The sequence below is a fragment of the Aulonocara sp. 'chitande type north' Nkhata Bay genome, linkage group LG2 (assembly GCF_057382095.1).
Source record: "Aulonocara sp. 'chitande type north' Nkhata Bay isolate Kocher_YH1m ecotype deep benthic linkage group LG2, A_spYH_male_GT1.1, whole genome shotgun sequence".
Classification (NCBI taxonomy): domain Eukaryota; kingdom Metazoa; phylum Chordata; class Actinopteri; order Cichliformes; family Cichlidae; genus Aulonocara; species Aulonocara sp. 'chitande type north' Nkhata Bay.
The window spans coordinates 15,941,181-15,953,906 of NC_141345.1; the positions used below are offsets into that span (position 1 = coordinate 15,941,181).

General features: G+C 43.6%; 2 protein-coding genes across 3 annotated transcripts in view; one reads left to right on the top strand and one right to left on the bottom strand.

The window, feature by feature from the left end:
* The window catches only part of polr1a (RNA polymerase I subunit A), a 28,240-nt gene extending 24,034 nt beyond the window's left edge, over nt 1-4,206 (bottom strand). For both annotated transcript variants that reach the window (XM_086305578.1, XM_086305574.1), the window contains exons 1-10: nt 3,889-4,206; nt 3,252-3,360; nt 2,947-3,042; nt 2,694-2,843; nt 2,311-2,421; nt 2,066-2,151; nt 1,396-1,484; nt 1,069-1,149; nt 297-414; nt 17-158 (exon numbers count right to left, since the gene is read on the bottom strand). In XM_086305578.1, the coding sequence (XP_086161704.1) occupies nt 17-158; nt 297-414; nt 1,069-1,149; nt 1,396-1,484; nt 2,066-2,151; nt 2,311-2,421; nt 2,694-2,843; nt 2,947-3,042; nt 3,252-3,360; nt 3,889-3,965 (1,059 nt within the window). In that variant the 5' untranslated portion in view covers nt 3,966-4,206. The remainder of the gene's footprint in view (nt 1-16; nt 159-296; nt 415-1,068; nt 1,150-1,395; nt 1,485-2,065; nt 2,152-2,310; nt 2,422-2,693; nt 2,844-2,946; nt 3,043-3,251; nt 3,361-3,888) is intronic.
* Nucleotides 4,207-4,284: 78 nt separating this feature from the next.
* ptcd3 (pentatricopeptide repeat domain 3) lies at nt 4,285-12,202 on the top strand. Its single transcript, XM_086305718.1, has 23 exons — nt 4,285-4,393; nt 6,189-6,241; nt 6,407-6,446; nt 6,555-6,600; nt 6,684-6,752; nt 6,944-7,048; nt 7,169-7,292; nt 7,498-7,601; nt 7,692-7,853; nt 7,970-8,030; nt 8,390-8,472; nt 8,753-8,897; nt 9,008-9,058; nt 9,162-9,251; nt 9,365-9,393; nt 9,557-9,663; nt 9,796-9,874; nt 10,149-10,239; nt 10,359-10,444; nt 10,560-10,696; nt 10,783-10,824; nt 11,129-11,287; nt 12,052-12,202. The coding sequence occupies exons 1-23, from the start codon at nt 4,305-4,307 to the stop codon at nt 12,095-12,097; spliced, it is 1,998 nt and encodes a 665-aa protein (XP_086161844.1). The 5' UTR covers nt 4,285-4,304; the 3' UTR covers nt 12,098-12,202.
* Nucleotides 12,203-12,726: the final 524 nt, after the last annotated feature.

The window sequence follows — 12,726 nt, forward strand, 5'->3', positions numbered from 1 at the left end:
ATCGTCTCCGACTCACCTCTGTCTCCGGGACAATTTTCTCGCCAGCTATGAGGGCCAGGAGTTTTCTTATGATGTCACAGTCCTTCATGACAGCCTGCATGTTCACTGTCTGACCGTTAGTAAACATCTGGTCACCCAGGCGATTGATTGGACGATACCTGACGGGGGAGATGAGGAGTGTAGTGTTTGAATAAAAATAAGCTGCTCGTACAGCAGTAACAGATTACAGGTCGGAGTGGTAGGTGTTTCAGTGTAAAACAAACAGGTGCTACTGTGCCAACTGTGTAATGTTGTACCTGCATGGCGGGACCACAAGCAGCTCCAGGAAGAAGAGGTCAGGGTAGAAACTGCTTCCCCCTTCTTTGGACCACATGCACTCCTCCAGCCCAGAGAACAGACACTTGAGGAAGAAACCTGAAGAAATAACACAAGTAGTGCTTTGAATTCTGCTCACACACACACACACACACACACACTAAAGTTTCGTGACTGTAAGGTGTGCACTCAGGTATTTTTATGACTGGCCACGTTATACATGTATTTGTATGAGAGCATGAGCACGTTCTTAATAAATGCAGAGCAAAAATAAACAATAGTAAAAGCCAAAGCGATCTCTCTCTTTTTTTAAACTTGTTACATTGCATTTTACACATATGTAACGAGCAGCTTCTTTCATGTTGGCTCTCTAACACACCCCCAAACCAAACGTCCAGCTTCAAATACTCAGAAATGCTGTAATCTCCTCACTGAAACTGGAATAAGAATCATATTTTAATACACAACAACCTTCCAGCACAATGAAGTTTGACAGAGCTGAAAGGCAGCTGAAGTTCCCTCTTGTCTTAATGGGACGCTTTGGCCAATCACAGGTTTTTTTCCTACTAAATCACAGGTTAAGCAGTACACGCTGATCTGGGAGAAAAGACTTTAAATCTCACATGCAGCTGAAAGTCAGGGTTGACTTTTAATCCACAAGAGACATGTGGGTGAATGTGTCTGCGTGTGTCTGGAGGGAGGGGCTTAGAAGAGCCTTAAACATGTAACCTGGAGCCTTTATTTCTGGCCTACCTTCCTTTTCCCACACTTTGTTGACGTGCTCTCGAGCAGTGCTGGCAGTCATGTAGACTCTCTTTCCACGCAGCAGATCTTCTGCAGGGAGACATGGTTATGGATCAGAGTGAGAGGAGGTGCGTGCAGCCACCACTAAAACAGACGTATATCAAGTCCACCACAAATCACAATTAACCAGACATTTGTTCAGCAGTGAAACTGCATGACAGAAAAGGCAAGTTACGCAGCAGCCGTCGAGCTAACAGTCAGCTTGATTTTGTGCCACGTGTGCGGACTGTGCTGTGTTTTGTCTGTTTATCTGCATTTCCTGAAAACACTGCTCACCTTCAGTTTTGTCACTGGTTTGAGCTCCTGATGGCATCGTGACAATCAGCTTACTGTTGTGTTCGTGACGCACTGTAGACCTGCCACAACTACACAAACACACACAGAGTGCATGACTAATAATAATAATAATAATAATAATAATAATAATAATAGATTGGATTTATATAGCACTTTTCAAGGCACCCAAAGCGCTTTACAATACCACTATTCATTCACTCTCACATTCACACACTGGTGGAGGCAGCTACAGTTGTAGCCACAGCTGCCCTGGGGCAGGCTGACAGAAGCGAGGCTGCCATATCGCGCCATCGGCCCCTCTGGCCAACACCAGTAGGCAAGTAGGGTAAAGTGTCTTGCCCAAGGACACAACGACCGAGACCGTCCAAGCCGGGGTTCGAACCGGCAACCTTCCGATTACAGATGCAATTCCCAACCCCCTGAGCCACGGTCGTCCCTACGTCACAATAAGGGAGAATATATTGTTTATATGTAAGTATAAACCTCTCCATTATCATGTATTACATTACAGCGAGGGATGATTAAACTTTGACTTGAAGACGACTTTAGAGCAACACTTTTCAACACTGACATCCAGTAAAGACACTATTTGCTGAAATCATAAACAGGATGAATATCAGTGACAGATGTGTGCATTCCATCGAGTTACCCGCAGTGAGGACACTTCCTGGTTTTCATATGGATCTTCCAGAAGTCGTTAATCAAACTGCCTTTCTTCTCAACCAAGTGCTTAATCTGAAACACACACACACACACACACACACACATGCCAAATAAACAGAAAAACTGCACAGCTGACACAAATGCACATCGCAATCTGATTTACGTGCGGTTTTATTTCATTCACAAAACATCTCCATGCATTCCTTCATGAGTCTGTAAGTGTGTACTCACAGGTTTGGTGTTCTCTGAAGTCGCTGCGTTCATTCCAACTGTGGCGTCTGTAAACACCTGCAGCACCTGCACGACCTCATCGACAGTCGCTTTGACATTCTCCTCCATGTACTAACACAAACACACACACAGAGTCAAATGAATCAAACATAAAGAGACTAACACTGACCTGTGATAATTACAAAGCACAGAGAAGCAGAAGTGAAAAAACAAAACAGTGAAAGACCCCATCGTAGGAGAAGCTGCTGCAAGAGTCCAAACTCGGTTCATTTCTTTTTAAATCCCTTGTAAAACTAACCACACCTGTCAAAACTAGTTTGCTCCGTTTACTACACCTGGCCCTGTGTCGGTGCACTTCATGCCATCGTGAGTGCAGAACCCACCTGGCCGAGAACTTGTTCGATCTGGTAGACCTCCTGCATGGCTCCGTGGTCCAATAACTTGAGCTGGTTCAGCAGCAGGTGCATGGCTGCTCGAGGACATGTTAGCATGTGACACGCCAGGCACGAGCCACGGATCAGCAGGTAGAGTTTCTGAAGAGAGAGGTCAGCGCAGACATTAAGGTGAGGAAGGAAAAGCAGATGCTTAACACTGCTACTCTTTGTAAGCGTGTATGTGTGCATGTGAAACGCTTACATCAAAGAACAATGGATTATACACAGGTAGAGGTAACTCTATGTGTCCAAGGTGGCCTGGGCAGTTGTTGAAATCCTGACAGCAGGTTGAACACACCTGGGTAAAAGCAGCAACACACAACCATGAACACATGAAAACAACACATTCAACTGATCATTGTTTATTCCGAAATCTACAGATTCCAGAACATTATGAGCCCTTTTTGGTGGATTACTTCCTGAAACTTAAGCTGTACAGGCATAAAACCTAAATGGGAAATAAAATGGTACGGACTAATCTGTGACAAATGCATCTGAAGATCTTACCTCTTTGATGTCTGCTGGTCCCAGAGCCAGATCATACAAGCCGTTTGGGGCCACATTCCCAACACCATCCAGGAACCTGAAGTTAGTGATGGCTTTCACACTCAACTTTCTGCATGAGGGAAATTCGCAAGATACATAGATTATTAGAAATGCACCAGTTTGTAAACCAAACCTCAGCTTTCACACAACAGCTTGTTGGAAATTAAGAGGACATTAGTCATGACAGGGGCACAACAAGGTTTCACTGGCTATTTTTGAATCATGGTACATAAAGAAAGTTCAGATCAGACATTTTTGACGTTATTATCGATGCATTATGTCTTTACTACAGTTATACTGAATTTCTAGCAGCTCTTGGGTCTGTTCCGAATAGGTGCATATCTGTGTTTACTCGATGACACGTTCTTTATCACAGCATACTGGGAGGCTGGACTGTAAAGTAGCACAACGGTAATAACCTTATAACGGGAGGTCCTTACACGTTTCACAGATGAACACACATTAATAACAACAACACAGCAACCACAAGACATACTATGCGCTTTGTGAAAAGCCAGAACTTCTCATCATGCTGTCTCTTGCGTGTTGTTTTGAACTAGCACTTAGCGCGTAGCTAAAAACCGACCAGCTCCTTCACCTTATCTCTTCGGCGGAGTAAATGCCAAACGACATGCCTTCCAAACGCCGCCATGGCACTTCTTTTCCGAACAACATCTTCTTTGGCGGGGAATTATCAGCACTTTTTACCCGTTTACATAGATTACTTCATGGCGCTCAGTGAGAAGCTATTCCTCCTGTTTCACACGTGGGGCCGTAACACGTAAGTTTCTACGACAGGGGAGACACGAATAGGTATGACTAAACTTTCCACAACACCTGCTGCATGTTTAAAGTTTAAATGACCACACTTAAAGATAAATATTCTTTTTTGTTCTACATGAAAGGGAAAAGTGCACTATATCCTCCAAAATGTCACTACTTGTTATTTAACTCCCCCCTCCGTCTTAGCACAGATAGTTTCGTCCCTCCCAGAATCCTTCAGTTTGTAGCAATATGGCGGCGCCCGGTAGGCACATAGGGCACTCTGTGCAGAGAAACGGACGATTTATTCTATATAACCTCGAGCAGCTGTTGGGCCACAGGTAGGACGAGTTGATAAATGGTTATTTTAAATACGGGCGTTATTCATTCGTCTCCTATGTTGTGTTTTTTATTTGTTGCGACAAGAGTGCGACAGCTGCAGCAGCTAGCGCCGTCTGACAGGAGGTCATGTCTTCACGTCGTTTACATCAGAGAGCTGCTAGACGTGTGAAGCCCCAACTAACCAGCTACCTGCACGGATTCTTAAATGTCTACATTAGTGAGGAAAATAGTAACTAAAACGTTAAAAAGCGTCACACCTGCATTTTCCACAACCATTAACTGCCTTTTGTAATCCTCGGCACATAAGAATATATCTGACACAAGGAGCTAGAGGTGCTGAATAAGCTGCTGAGATGTTAGCTATGACGTGTGAATGTAACAGCTGAAATGTCCGAGTTTGCTTGGAGGACCCTCTGCAAACAAGCAGGTCACAGATGAAACAGTGGCAGAGCCTTACTGATGTGCTGTCTGGCCAATACTCATAGACGATGCCAGATGTACATAATGTGACCGCCGTGAAAGCTTTTTTTTTTTCTCTCCTTTTTCACAAAAGTCGGCTGATGTTAGACAGGAAGTGTGGGAATGAGAGCGAGGCAGGTGTAACAGTGAAGATGTAAGGTGCAGAGGTAGTGATGGGCAAATTTAAATTCACCCAGAATAATGGACGAGAGCACAGGGAAGGTTGGAGACAAGTGTCAGGGAGATTTGTGACAGAAGTGCAGTGGTTCCCAAACTGTTTTTTGCTAGGCCCCCTTCATTTTTTTTAAAATTCATAACACCCCCCCCCCCCCCCCCCCCCCCCCCCACACACACACACACACACACACACACACACTAGGGCTGCCACAAACGATTATTTTGATAGTCGACTAGTCACCGATTATTTTTGCGATTAGTCGACTAATCAGATCATCATCCATTGGACGTAAAACGTTCAGCTTATTGCACCAGCAGCATCTGCTCTTATATAACTATCATTAGCTTACAGCTTTAAGTGTTTAAGGTATGTGCTAACTAAAAATAAAGACAAGATGATAGTTTATTAAATTTCAATGAAATTTGCAGATTGTTTCGGTGAAGTTTAATAAACTCCTTGCTTTCTAAAATATAACAGGACACCGGAGTATATTCTCGAGCATCTCACACTTCTGATAATCAGCTGTCTGCTTGATGTTTATTCAGCTGTGTAAAAACTATAACTTTAATCTCAGCCAAACCGATTTACTCAGGAACAAATAAAATACTAAAATAAGCCAAACAATAACATTTGTAAGTTATCTAAGTGACTTATATATCATGTTTAACCTGAGCAGCGAAAGACAGCGGTGTGTTTGAAAACGATCTGCCGGGAGTCCGGTGTTCTCACGGCTCGAGTGAGCCTTGCCCCGGCTAGATATCGAGCTAGTGGGTAACAGACGTCTCTGAAAACATCGGAGCGCTTTTGAAAATATGTGGTGTCTTGATAAACTGAGCAGATACTTGAGGTTTACACAGCTACATTCTCGCCTGAAAATATGAGCTGGTGACACAACAGACTTGAGCAAAGCAACCCAAACACTTAACAGTTTAATTCTAGGGTGATTTGTTGTGTTGACGTTAGTGGAAAATAAACCAGACCGCTGTTAAGTGAAACATATTTTAGTGTCGATAGAGGAGCGCTTAATTTCAGCCGACAGACCTGTGAGGATACATCATCCAGTTAAAGCAGGTGTAGCGCTGGTCGTGTTTTTAGATTGAAGTGTAACAAGGATGGAAAAAATCATTCTGGCTAAACTGACAAAAATGATCTTTCAGGGGCTTCGGTTGGACCTCAGCTCTACGACAGCAAGCTGCTGAAGCCAATAAAGGTAAATGATATAAATTCAGTGTTTGTTAGTCAGTGGGTTAAATTTAGGAAGCATTTAGATTTCATCAATGAGTTTAGTTGAGCAGGAAAATATTGAACTGAAAGGAGCATTTATTACATCAAAGCTTTCATTTTTAATCTTCACGTCTCGTCAATTGTGTTGCAGAATCGACAGAGTCCGTTGTCATCCCCAGGAAGAAGACATGGTATGAGCTGATCTGACTGTGAAGTGGGGTATTACAGCCTCTCATGCTCTTTTGTTTAAAGCGTTCTTTAAATGAGGCATTAAAATCATGTTTTTCTTTATCAAACAGGAGCAGAGAGGCAGTGCTGGAGGCGCTGGCTTCAACTGTCAGCAGGGTGAGAGCACCTTCACATTTTTCACTGTATTCATGAAGCTGGATTTTTAGCTTGGACTGACCGCCTTTTCTTTGCCCCTGCAGGATCCCACAGCATATCCCTACCAATTCCAGGATGATCCTTACCTCTCTCCCAGGACTTCTACTGAGTTTGTATGTTAAAACATGTCTTTATGCTTGTATGTATATTTAGGGACACTGTTAGTTACATCAGACAGTTTCTCTTTTTATTTAATTCATTTCAAGAGTCTTAGATCAGGTAACGCAGACAACTTTGTTTTTTGCCTGTATTGCTCATTACTCTGCGAGCAACCTAATAAACCAGCTTTATTGTATCTCTGCAGAAGCTGTTCTCTCTCTCTCAGGAGTCCGGCAGATCTGCAGCCAAATACATCGTCAACAACAACCCCAAACTCTTCACCAAAGACTTTGCAGAACCTCATATACCCGTAAGAAATACACAGCAGTGTGTGGAAGTGTGGGTATGTAGTGTAGTGCTGCTCTCGTATTGTGCGGTTCCTTTTCACTAAGCAATTGGTTGTCGTGTCTGTGTGTCGGTCTGTGTGTAGTGTCTGATGCCAGAGACTGTATCCCTGCGTCTTGAGGAGGTGAGTGAGGAAGCACTGAAGGAAAGGATCACCCTGAGGAAAGTTACAGCTGCTGTTGACATGTATGATCAGTTACTGCAAGCTGGTGAGAACACACGCGCACACACACACACACACATGCACGCACAGCATGAATATCGTAAAGCTGTACTCCAAATACTTATTTACTCTGCTATTGTGTGCATCAGTAGTATAGGTGTTGTCTGCAGAAGTTCTTTGCATTTTACAGAATGTTACTTTGGAGCTCAAAGCTTCACATTTAAAAATGTTTTTTTGCAATTTTTTTTCAGGCACTACTGTCTCCATGGAAACAACCCATAGCCTGCTGGACCTTATCTGTCTCTACAGCGACAGGGACCCCGTCCAGGATGGGGAGCCACAGACAGACGACGCAGTGAGTTCCCGCCTGACGTAACATTAAAGTAGCTGCTCCAGTGAAAAGGACGTTAGCACTGCAGGATACTTCTCTGTTTTTTCTCCGCAGGAATTTGGAGAGGAGCTGAAGAAAAGGAAAGCACGGGTCCGCCGAGCTTCAGACTTCCTGAAGTTCACCTGGAAAGAAAACAACAATGCGGAGAGAATCTTTAACCTGCTGCCAGAGCGGGATACACGCTGTTACTCTGCTCTCATCAGAGGCATGGTCAAGGTAGGCGTGCATCAGAGTCACAGGCTAAATGCAGGCCTGCAGCATTGCAACAGCAGTGAAAGGGTCATTTTAGTGTATCCTAATATTCGTGTGTGTGTCTGTGTGTGTCCCCACAGCATGGAGCCTATGCAAAGGCATTCAGCATGTACACAGATATGCTTAACAACAGGCTGACAGGTGAGCTGCTTTGGTTAATATCACTGCTTTGGTTAATATCACTGCTTTGGTTAAATACTGTATAGAGGTCATGTCATTGCTTCTAGCAATCATGTGGCCTTTCGTGTAGTTATTCTTCTCATCATTTAAATGAGTCTTGAACTTAAATTGAATGAATTTTGTGTCTTCTTACGGTGATAAGGAAATATGTTGTTGCATCGAAGATGGAAAAACTGGAGGACTCTTATAGCCCGACTCAGAGTTTAACTGTGGGTGTAATGGGGTGGCCAAGTACTTTTGGCCATATATTATGTATTTTTGTATATATTTTACATTATATATGTAATCTGTTAACTAATAACCCAATCGTTTCCCTTCAGCTGATGTCCACATCTTCAATGCTCTGATCTCAGCAGCTCCAGATGTCCGAGACAAATTTAATGAGCGATGGGACCTCGTTGCTGTAAGACCCTTCACACTGATTTATTGATCGCTGCTGCACAATGCTTTTGTATTTAAAAAAAAAAAAAAAAAAGGCAAACAAACACAAGTAATTTGTCCTGTGGTAAAGAGGTTTTGTATTTACTGCCATCTTTGCACTGGTAGTTTGGTCGTTTCCAACCTTTTAAAGCTAAAGGTCATCCGTGTTCACGCTCTCTTCTCCATTGGACCCTTTCTGGTCTCCTAGTTAATCAAATCAAATCAAATAGTTAATATTCACAATGGCGTCTCCTTGTCTGCAGGAGCTGTTGAACCAGATGAATCAGCAGAAAGTTCGTCCTGACCTGTTGACCTTCAACAGCGTCCTCAAAGCTCTGAGACGCTGCGGCTTCTTGGCCAAAACACAAGCTCTGCACACTCTGAATGAGATGAAGGCGCTGGGGATAGGTAACACTGCCATTCGTGTTTTATTACCTGGTGTTTTACAGGCAAGTCTTATTTTTTTCTCTGAGTGTGTGTGTGTGTGTGTGTGTGTGTGTGTGTGTGTGTGTGTGCAGCTCCCAGCCTGGCCTCCTACGACCACATCCTGGCAGTCTTTTACAAATCAGGTAGCCCTGCAGTTGCTCTCATACGTGACCCTCACAGGCATCTGCGCTGTTTGTCGGCTGCATGCTTTTAAATGTGCATTCACCCCATGTGTTTCCTCTCCAGCCTCTTCTGCACAGAACAACACTGATCTTCTTCAGGAGGTGATAGCTGAGCTGGAGGGACGCATCTTCACCTGCCAGGACCCTGACGATGGTATATCACGGCGCACGACAGATTTAGCAAATGTTTCCTTTTGTTCGGGTAGAACAAACGTGCGGACATGTGGATGGTAAAACTGATGCTGTGTTCTCTCTCTGTCTCTCCAGTTCTGTTCTTCTCCAGCGCAATGAGAATAGTGAGTCCTGCTTTACAGTCTCGACAGTCTCATGGCAGCGTTTGATTCTTAGCTCCCAGATCAGTGGTGACACAATTATCAGTCATACATTATAATTAAAGGAGGCTATGCCCTGCTTATACAGCGTGACCTGTTTCCGCGTGCATGCTTTTTGTCCTTGCAGTGTTTGGACAGTAAAGATCTGGAGCTGGGATATAAAATCCAGAGTTTGGTAGATGTCGGGGAGAACTGGAGGCTGCTGGGAGACTCCTTCCAGCAGAGCATTTACTAGTAAGTAGGAACCCTCTGCTAACTTCCAATGATGTGGTCGTGTAATGCAGTATAATCACTCTGAATCTGTATCTGATCCAGTTATAAGCAGTAAACGTGGGTAGGTAAACAACCATTCTCCCTCCTCTGCAGTGGTCGCTTCTTCAACCTGCTGTGCATGATGGAGCACATTGATGTGGTGCTGAAATGGTACAAGCAGATCATTCCCTCGGTCAGTGCATATCTGCTTCTCTCCGTCTGCTCCATGTGCTTATATTATATGCATATGTAAATGATATTTAAATATATGCACATAATGTCTCAGTTATAATCTGTCATCTTTCCGGGTCACAAGTGCGCTAAGTTGAGAAAAAAAGGGGAAAAACCTGATTTGTTTTGGAAGATTCTTTGGCTGTCTCTGTCTTTATAAAGGAAAAAATAAAGAAATAATAGGTTTCACCTTCAGTCTTGCTTTAACTACCTTTCCTTATATCCTGCGTTTGTAGCTCTACTACCCCAACCCTCAGGGAATGAGGGACCTGCTGCAGGCCCTGGACACGGACAGCCGTCTGGACTTGCTGCCTTCTATATGGAAAGGTGAGTTCCAAGATGCATTGTTCAGTGCATATCTTGATGAAGAGTAGACAATGCATTGATTGTTTAAAAAGCCCCTTCCTCTGCATGTCAGGATCTGTCACATTGACCTGTTTTTTCAGACATCAAGACTCTCGGGCACGATAACAAACCCGATCTGGTGGAGGAGCTGCTCAGCCTCATGGCCAGAGAGAAACACAGTTCTGAGGTCAGTCTGACGACATTTGTGTTATCAGTTTTCGCCATCTGGACAGTGATGTTGAGCGAGTTAGTAATGCCAACCTGAGTGTGTTTCTATGAGCTCGCCTGCCTTTTGCCTGCAGGTTCAGGAGTCCTTTGCAGCATGCGCTCTGGATGTAAAGAGTGTATTTGATTTGAGGCCCAGTATAGAGTGGAGCGCCGCCTCCCTCTCACACATCACCACACTGCTGCTGCGAGCTAACAAGACCCGACAGGCCTGGTGAGAGCGACAGCCGCACATGTCAGGAGGAGAACTTTTACTGTATTCTGACTTGGCTGCAATCTAATGTCACCTTTTCTCTGCAGGGAGATGCTGCAGCTCTTCAAGTCCAGGAACAGAGTTCCTTCGTAAGTCTCACTTCAGACTAGACTCATAATGAGTGATGACAATGACAAAGCCCACACTCCTTCATCATGTCACACATGAACAACAATTGCTATATTTTTATGCAGAAAACTTCACCTGTGTAACTTTATTTAGGACATTTAAAAACTGATATTAAAGAGTTTGAAGAGAAGACAAAAGAAATCCACTTTCTTCTTTTCAAGCTCTCAAAGCTACTGTGAGCTTGATGATCCAGAACCTGCACAGACAAACCCTTGTGTTGGCTGAGTTGCCTCTGACTCTGTTTCCTGCTGTGTTACTCTACAGCGAGGGGCTCTTGAACAACTTCCTGTCAGTGTGCCACAGTGACGGTGACTCCCAGAAAGCAGTGCAGTTGGTGCAGCTGTCTGCAGCCTTCTGCCTGCCAACAACATGGAGGCTAGCAAAGAGAGCACTGGCTGAGTTTGAGCTGACTGAAGAGCAAAGGTAAGCAGGATACATGAGAGAGATATCTGGATAGATATATAGTTTTGTTATTTAATTACAAAAAAACCTCAAGATTGGATATTTGGTTAAATTGCCCTTATCAAGTTACACTGTTACCAGATTTTATGGGTTTTGATCAGTAAACCTGGCATAATTCTGGCTGAGGTCTGGATTTTGACTAACTCAAATGTTCTACATCATCCCTCCACCCGTGGTTGGGGTCACTGCCCTGCTGAAACATTCAGTTATGTTCAGCATCCAAGGTGGCTGGAGGTTATACTCAAAACTTCTAAGGTAGTCTGTTTCCTTTGCTGAAATGTATCAGTTCCACTGACCATAAAACAGCCCCAGAGTGATGCATCCATCACGTTGTCTCATCTGTCCAAACATGCATGTGGTTAATCGTGGCTAGAAAATTCAAGCACCGTAAACCTTTACCACTGGGGGCAGTATTATGAGCTTAAACTTGCAAAAGATTTATTACAAAAAGTGCTTTTATTGGATGGATAGATGGATGGATTTTGAGCTGTTGTTTTCCACTTGGTGAATGATTTCTTCAGACATCAGCAATGACATCATAGCTCCCAATCCCAATGGTCGGGCATTGCACAGCTACAAACATTTCACCCCCATGTCATACTGTGTGTGTGAGAGAGATTGTGAGACTGTGAGAGTGTGAGACAAATAAAATTTGAATTTGAATTTGAATCCCATTTAATCTGCTAAAGCTTACACACTGTATCTCGTCTGTCTGGCCCTTCCAGAGCTATTTTATCTGAGCTGGAGACTGCAGGAGAGCCGTCTGACTGACACAACACCAAGTGACCCAGCGTAGACTCGCATCTTCTAAATGCATACAGAGTCTGTACTTTCCTGGATTATCTCTGGATGTAAAATAAATACAATGTGACCCTGTCCTTGTTTTTTATTGTTTGGTCACTAGGTGGTGCTGTTTTACCTGATTGTTTTCAGCTCTGCCTTTTATGAAAAATAGTTTCATGCTCGCTCAAAACCATTTTAATAGTAGAAGAAGAGCATCTGAAACGTATAAGTGCTTCTTCTGATTCTACAAAATGAATAAATAATAATAATAATAATAATAATAGCACTAGATTTACTGTCCAAGACGGATGGTCTACACAGTTCATGGCAATTAGCTGTGTTGGTGGAGGGGAGGGGGCTGGGGGTGTGTGGATGCATTCAGTGTGTGTGATAACAAAACAACTTCCTGAACTTACTGATAAGCTGCTTCCTTAAATGTCATAATTTGAGATCTGGAATGCTGCTTTGGCCGTTCTTCAGTGTCTCCTCATAGACCTCCTGCATAATTACAAGAAAGTTCCAGATGTTAAAATTCCTGCAGAATCAGGTATGCACACTGAGGCTTTCTGTCCTGCGTGTTTGGACAAGACATGCCGTCTGATATGCATTTATGTATC

Bases quoted from the DNA above. Each gene is read 5' to 3' on its own strand.
- ptcd3 (XM_086305718.1), top strand. From the start codon at position 4,305: ATGGCGGCGCCCGGTAGGCACATAGGGCACTCTGTGCAGAGAAACGGA. The intron at 7,602-7,691 runs GTGAGTTCCCGC...TTTTCTCCGCAG, and splicing joins AGCCACAGACAGACGACGCA to GAATTTGGAGAGGAGCTGAA. The intron at 10,825-11,128 runs GTAAGTCTCACT...GTTACTCTACAG, and splicing joins TCCAGGAACAGAGTTCCTTC to CGAGGGGCTCTTGAACAACT.